General features: G+C 35.9%; 1 protein-coding gene across 1 annotated transcript; it reads left to right on the forward strand.

Annotated features, from left to right (window-relative positions):
* The first annotated feature begins 1,351 nt into the window (after window positions 1-1,351).
* Window positions 1,352-6,027, forward strand: LOC112723325 (synaptotagmin-5). The gene is made up of 12 exons (XM_072207738.1): window positions 1,352-1,712; window positions 1,826-1,871; window positions 2,013-2,133; window positions 2,318-2,439; window positions 2,750-2,851; window positions 3,315-3,389; window positions 3,495-3,574; window positions 3,688-3,838; window positions 3,951-4,181; window positions 4,753-5,049; window positions 5,339-5,452; window positions 5,694-6,027. Exons 1-12 carry the CDS (start codon window positions 1,498-1,500, stop codon window positions 5,838-5,840), a joined length of 1,701 nt encoding a protein of 566 aa, XP_072063839.1. The 5' UTR covers window positions 1,352-1,497; the 3' UTR covers window positions 5,841-6,027.
* Window positions 6,028-7,451: the final 1,424 nt, after the last annotated feature.

Here is a 7,451-nt window from a genome sequence, read left to right on the forward strand (position 1 = left end):
TTTACAAATTTCAATAATAAAAATGCCTCTCCGCACACTTGACCAAAAATATAAAATCACATCACACAGATAAAAAAACAAACATTCATCTTGTAGTATATTTTTTGGAAAAAACCCAAAACAGCCTGATAATTACCTCGAAAGACAACGAAGTCCTTGACAAAAATAATACTCAATTCGGAGCCCTTGACAATTATTTCGAAAGGTCAATAAAATTCCTGTACAAAAAAAAGTCAATATTATTTTCTTTGGCATAAAAGCTAATTAATCCAAAAAAAAAAGATCAGAAACCAAATTAAGTATTTTTTTTTTAGGGTCTCATTATCCTTTCGAAATAATTACGAGAAGTCGGGTGGTTATTCACTCTATATTTTTTGTACAGGAAGCTTATCCTTGTGATCTTGTGCTCCCAAATTACGCTTTCAAGAATAGTTCATTTTATTTAGTTTCGTATCTCCAAATGGCAATTGGCGATTGGTGCACTAAAGAGCTGGAAACCTGCTCAACAAGAAAATGTCCTTTTCACCAAACAGAAGAGTCCATTTGTCACAATTTTAGGATTTGTCATCAGGCCAATATAGTCTAGGTCAAGTACTAATCATTTCTTAAGTAATTTTTGTTCTTGTCTACATAGTATTTGTTAATTTGTATATAAGTGGGGACCTAAATTTAAACTACATGTGCCTTAAAACTTAAGACTGGACTTAGCCCGTGCTATAAAAAATATCAATTATAGATTTCTAGCCAATATTGTCATGTAGCAATCTTTTAACGCTTCCTATAAAATGCAAGGGACCAAGGGTGACCTAGTCATGCGTATCCACATATAACCATTCACGTTATCCTAAAAAATGGAGAAATTTCTTTAAAACCATATAAAATATAAAAAGATCTCAACAACATGACATGAGTAGACGGATCCCTATTCCCATTATCTTCAGCCGAAAATGGATTGACTTGAATTTATCGAATAATGAGTAATTAATTAATTAATTAATTAATTATGTTTACTAATTAAAAAAAATAAATGCTGACATGGCGATATTCCATTGGTGGGACGGCTTAAACCTTAATAAACGGAAGAAATTCAATTTAACGCAACCAAAGAGTGCGTGTGTGCGTGACTCTCTGACTTCCAATGAAAAAAGAAAAAGAACGTAGACCGAAGTCAGAGTTTTTAGTTAGTTGCAGTAATAACTAATGAGGTGGTTTCGCTGTCTGGCTCTACCTCGATTAAACCGTAATAAACTTCTAAGTTGTAAAATTAAGCTCCCGCTTAACAATAATCACTATCACTAATCAGTAATCACCGCTTCCGTACAAGTACTACTCCACTAGTTACTGTAGTAACAATTATTGTGATTCATTTCATTCTTATCACAGAGAGAGAGAGAGAGAGAGAGAAGGAGCATCGTTATCACACGTTTTTCCTCCCCGGGATCACAAACAAGCACCGAATCGGTGTGACTGTAGAAGGAAGCAAAGAAAAAGAAAAGGATGGGTTTCGTGTTTGGGTTGGTGGTGGGGGTAGTGGTGGGGCTCGCCGTCATCGTCGGATTCGTCCGCTCAGAGAATGCTCGCTCCAAGCAGCGATCTCAGCTCGCCGCCACCATCGCTGCCTTCGCCAGGATGTCCGTTGAAGATTCCAGAAAGCTCCTCCCGCCTCAGTTCTACCCTTCTTGGGTCGTCTTCTCCAACCGCCAGAAGTTATGCTCTCTCTTCTTGTTCGTATTCTTTGCATCTGGCAACTAATTAACTCATTCGTTAGACTCTCACACTGTTCATTTTCTTTTCTTGTTTTTGTGTTTGTGTTTCTTCAGTTAACGTGGCTCAACTCGCATCTTACTAAGATCTGGCCCTATGTTAATGAAGTAACTTCAACTTTACTCTCATTATGACTTCTGATTAATGAACATATCTTGGATTTTGGTTCATTAATTCGCCTAATTCATAACTGTTTTGTTTTGTTTTGGTTTCTTTCTATAATTTATTAACTGTTTTGGTACTGTTAGGCTGCTTCTGAGCTCATAAAGATGTCGGTGGAACCGATTCTAGAACAATACAGACCCATTATATTGGCTTCTCTCAAGTTTTCCAAGTTTACTCTTGGCACTGTTGCACCACAGTTTACAGGTTTGGAATTTTCTTAATTCAGTCTTTCATTTGCTTCAATTGAAATTTAGAATGGTTATTTGTTTTCTAGAATGTGGACTTCGTGTTTTGTTTGTTTTATGCAATCGTGTTATTCATCTTAGTTTCAAATGTTTCTTACTGGAGCTTCTGCTAATGGATGTCATGAAATTTCGCTGTTCTTTAGGGGTTTCTATAATTGAAGATGGAGGGGATGGTGTTACAATGGAGTTGGAAATGCAGTGGGATGGCAATCCAAGCATTATACTTGATATTAAAACTTTGCTTGGTGTTGCACTGCCAGTGCAGGTGAATGTCTTCACTTTTACTTATGGCGGTGTATCTGATTAGATCTCTTCAAATTAACCGGTTGCCTACTTATTTATTTTGACGTCCACTTCTCCAGTCCTTATATTCAGTTTCCCTGCTAATTTTGCCAATGTATAGAAATGTTTATGATTGAGGCTTTCTAAATTCAAACATCATTCGTTTACACAAGTCACGATATTAAGTTGATGTATTCATTTAATCATTTCCATCCAAAAATGAAAGAAGGATTGATGAACTCCTTGAACGGTTATAGTTGATTTTGTATTCTTGCTCCTCTCTCTCGTTTCAGGTAAAAAATATAGGATTTACAGGTGTTTTCAGATTGATTTTTAAGCCACTAGTTGATGAATTTCCTGGTTTTGGAGCCATTAGCTATTCTTTAAGACACAAGGTACGATATTTTTTTCTTGAATTTAGGCACTTTCCACGTGTTTCAGTGCATCTGCATTAGTATTAGGCTTCCAATGGTGGTATCCAATGGGGACAAATGCAATCTTGAGGTTCATTTTCAGTCAAGTTAAACTGAGGTTATATGTTTTTGCAAGATCATCCAAGTAATATATAAAAAAATTGCATTTAGGTGTTTATTAAATTTCTTACATATTAGACAAGGCTAGGCACAACAGTAAGAGTGTTAATTCTGACTTGATCTGAGGTACTTGCCATGGGAACTGTCTCTTTGCTCATAGCTCGTATATTTAGTGTTCTCAAATACACCCACACTGACCGCATGCAGTGCCTTCATCCCAACATTCTCAGTTTGTCCACTTGCCAAGCCATATTTCTACAAAGACCTGAAAAGCTCAAGAACCTATGTGTAATATATTTAATTTTTCAGAACTTTTAACTTTCAGAAAAACTTGGATTTTACGTTGAAAGTCGTTGGCGGTGACATATCAGCAATCCCTGGATTATACGATGCAATTGAGGTTTTAACTGCTACCACCATTTCCAATTCCTGCCTCTAAGATGAATTGGTTACGTGCCTAAAATCAAGGTATTTTATAATAATTAGGTCTACTATATTGTTTCAGGGGGCAATTCGGGATGCTGTTGAAGATTCTATTACATGGCCTGTGAGAAAAGTTGTAACTATCTTGCCAGGAGACTACAGGTATTCAAGTTATAGGAGTACTTTAACTACAAATCAGAAGATACTGTGGTATGATATTGGTTTGCTATATTCCAGATTTGCCATTTTGGTCCTCATTGTATTTTATGGTTCAGTGATCTGGAGTTGAAGCCTGTCGGGATATTAGAGGTAAAGCTTGTGCAAGCAAGGGAATTGACAAACAAGGATATCATTGGGAAATCAGATCCATATGCTGTCTTATACATACGGCCTTTACGTGACAGAATGAAGACTAGCAAGACAATTGTAAGTTAGATTCATCCATCCCTTTTCTGTCTCTATTATATACCATTCTTTTGCAAGCATTTAATTTATTAAATTGTGGAAGAAATAACACTCTTTTTCTTCTTCCCTGCAGAACAATGATTTGAATCCTATTTGGAACGAGCACTTTGACTTTATTGTTGAAGATCAGTCCACTCAGCACTTAGTGGTTAAAATCTTTGATTCTGAAGGTTTACAATCATCTGAATTGATTGGGTGTGCTCATGTCAAGCTTAGTGAACTTGAGCCTGGTAAAGTTAACGATAAGTGGTTGAAGCTGGTTAAGGATTTGGAGATCCAAAGAGATAACAAGAACAGAGGGCAGGTGAGAATTCCTATTTTGTTGGAAAATCTACCATCAGATGACTTTCTAAGAGCCTTAGATGATAAATAAAGTCTATTTGAGCCATCATCAACCTATCCTTCTGGGATTGTTAGTTTGTCAACTGTCTTATCTTCCTATATATTATGAGAAAAACTTAGCTTGTTGGCTCCATGTATTGGGTATATATAACAGTTATTCGAAAAATAACTTGGTTGCTTCATGTAGAAATGGGATTATGCACTTTGCAACTGAAGTCCCTTTTTTTTTTTTTTTTTTTTTTTTTTTTTTTTTTTTTGAGTGACCCTCTTTCATTCACACTGAGCACTTGTCCATTTTAAACCACAAAGATGTAATATCATTTTTGAAGTGTAGATGCTTTTGCTTTCCATAGTTCAAAAACTGAATGGTACTAATCAATAATGTTTGAAATTATATTCATTTTCTTTGTTTGAAAGCATTTGTTTATATATAAAAAAAAAAAAAAAAAACTGTTGTTAAAAACATATTTTCCACTGTTTGTCTGACATAAAAAGATTTTGTTTTTCTCTTAATTTTTGTTCTATATGCTCAGGTACATTTGGAGCTTTTGTACATTCCTTTTGGCATGGAGAATAGCTTTACCAACCCATTTGCTCCCAAGTACTCAATGACATCCTTGGAAAAGGTTCTCAAAAGTTCAACAAATGGAATAGAGTCTAATGGAAATGAAAATGAATTTACACAGAAGAGAAAGGAGGTTATTATTAGAGGAGTCCTTTCTGTTACAGTGATATCTGCTGAAGATTTGCCTGCAACCGATCTCCTGGGGAAATCTGATCCTTTTGTTGTTCTTAGTTTGAAGAAAGCAGAAACTAAAAATAAAACCAGGGTATGGTCTTCTCATTTTGATGGACCAAGTACAAAAAGTAACTTGCACTTCAGGATCATTTCGAGAATCATAGAAATGGGTCTGAAACAAATATAGTTATAGTTAACGAACTCTATTATACTTACTTTTATATCTTTTTCCTTTACTCTTGGGGTGGATTATGGGGGAATTGTGGATGATATCTAGAATGGTGCATTTCATGTTTTCCGCTGCTTTATATTATTGCAGCTTAGTTAATTATCAATACATTATAAACTTACCTGACCCAGGAAGCTTGTTAAATTCACAGGTTGTCAATGACTGCTTGAATCCTGTTTGGAATCAAACATTTGACTTCGTCGTTGAGGATGGATTACATGATATGCTAATGGTGGAAGTGTATGACCATGACACATTCGGAAAGGTAAAATATTTGCACCGTTTGTTCAATTATTTACCAAGATTGCCCCATTTTTAATGTCTCAATGAGTTTAAAGTCAATTGGCTCTAAAGTTTATATACCAATTATGTGTGGACTGACAATGTTGTATCAAGAGCATTAACAGCTGAATGGAGGTTATAAATCTATGGATGTGTCTTCTGTCCACACAAAAAAAAGATGTCAATTTATCATTTTCTGATGGTTGCGCCCTTAATTGATGCAGGATTATATGGGAAGATGCATATTGACGCTTACTAGGGTCATATTGGAGGGGGAATACAAAGAACGTTTTGAGCTTGAAGGTGCAAAATCTGGTTATTTGAATTTGCATCTAAAGTGGATGCCCCAACCAATTTACCGTGATTCTTGAGTTTCTGACACAATATGTAAGTTCATAGAGAGTACAGTTGTGCATAACGTAGACCATATTGTCACCAACATACTTCTGCTATTGTATTGTGTATTTTGAATCTTTCTACTGGTTACAATAAGCAATGTACATACTCATCAAACATGGTAAAGATATAAACATTTTTGTACCACATTATCCCTTGAAATCTTCTTGCCCTGTTAATTGCTTTGATCATTAGCTCTAACCTCTAAGCCACCGCCTCTTGTCATGCTTATATTTTATCGACCTGCTGTTTTCTGTCCAACGTCATATACACATCCAAAACAATTGTGAAACCTAAAATCGATTTCTATTTATAAAATGAATTTTTGGCACCTGTCAATATACTTTGATATCAATATAGTTAAAGGAAATAAATCTTTAAAAGGCCACGATCTCATTTAAAATTGCTATTCTATCCAGCCACCAACAAAACTGTGGTATCAGATTTGATCATTGACAATAACTAAAATTGAGAAAAACAAACATTTATATATAGGTATGACTTTTTTTTCTTTTTTGAAAGCAGGAGCTCAACACAGTAAAGTGGAGCATATAGAACTAGACAAAGATCAAAAGTCTACTTAAAAATAAAATAACGCAATACACGTAAAAGTTCCCATGTCATTTTCGGCATAGTCATCAACAATCAAAGGGATCAACACCTTTTCACTTATTAACGCTCGTTACGGTCATGTTGATCACTTCTTCAACACTTCTGTTCTAGTTCTGGAAAATCTTCTTATTCTTTTCCATCCATATGTATAACTCTTGCTGAGTACTGAAATAATAATAATAATAATAATAATAATAATAATAATAATAATAATAATAATAATAATTGTACTGTATCCCTAGTACATCGAATGAATCGAGTTATACCTCGGCACGTTAAACTACATTCAAAAATTAAAACGACTTTATCCTAACAAACCATTCCCCATGATCTCGCCCCAAAGTCAGTCACGAAGATCTCGACTCAAGCCGATGACTCATTCAGTACCAACCAGTCTATAAATCAGGAACAAGGCGGACGACGGGCACCAAATCATCCAACACACCAAACTTACTGATTATATACTTAAAGTGATCTTTTACCGACTTGAGCGTCGGAGTCCTTTTTGCAGGTACCACGCTTGGGTCCGAGTTCACGAGGATACTCCAGATCTAGATCGAGCTGTCAGGCGCTCCGGGTTAACACCAGACCGACATATAGCTCGGAAAGAGTATTTTTTCCAGAACATTTGGCGCCCACCATGGGGCTACACCTCGCCATTAGTTTTGATCTAACATTACTATATTCGACTTGTATCTTCTTTTCTTTTTAGAAGCCGAAGCATGACGGATCATTCAGTGACTCCTCAGACCAACCCAATCAATGCCGAACTCTTAGCTGTTAATGCTGCTCTACAGGCGAAAAACTAACGAATGTCCGAACTGTTAGCAGCGATGCAGAACAATGGCGAAGAAAAGAACGACAAGAAGGCCAATGCCGACCTCCATGAAGAACGCTAGTCATAATCAAACGCGAAGACAAGAGAAACACCTCTCAAAACAGAAAGACAACGGACTGTCCCTTTTTCTGAAGAA

Source organism: Arachis hypogaea, chromosome 11, assembly GCF_003086295.3.
Source record: "Arachis hypogaea cultivar Tifrunner chromosome 11, arahy.Tifrunner.gnm2.J5K5, whole genome shotgun sequence".
Lineage (NCBI taxonomy): Eukaryota > Viridiplantae > Streptophyta > Magnoliopsida > Fabales > Fabaceae > Arachis > Arachis hypogaea.

What these genes read in the sequence shown, in the direction of transcription:
- LOC112723325 (XM_072207738.1), top strand. Translation starts at nt 1,498, where the DNA reads ATGGGTTTCGTGTTTGGGTTGGTGGTGGGGGTAGTGGTGGGGCTCGCC. An exon ending in TCTGGCCCTATGTTAATGAA is followed by an intron (nt 1,872 to 2,012) that starts GTAACTTCAACT and finishes TGGTACTGTTAG; the next exon opens with GCTGCTTCTGAGCTCATAAA. An exon ending in GTGTTGCACTGCCAGTGCAG is followed by an intron (nt 2,440 to 2,749) that starts GTGAATGTCTTC and finishes CTCTCGTTTCAG; the next exon opens with GTAAAAAATATAGGATTTAC.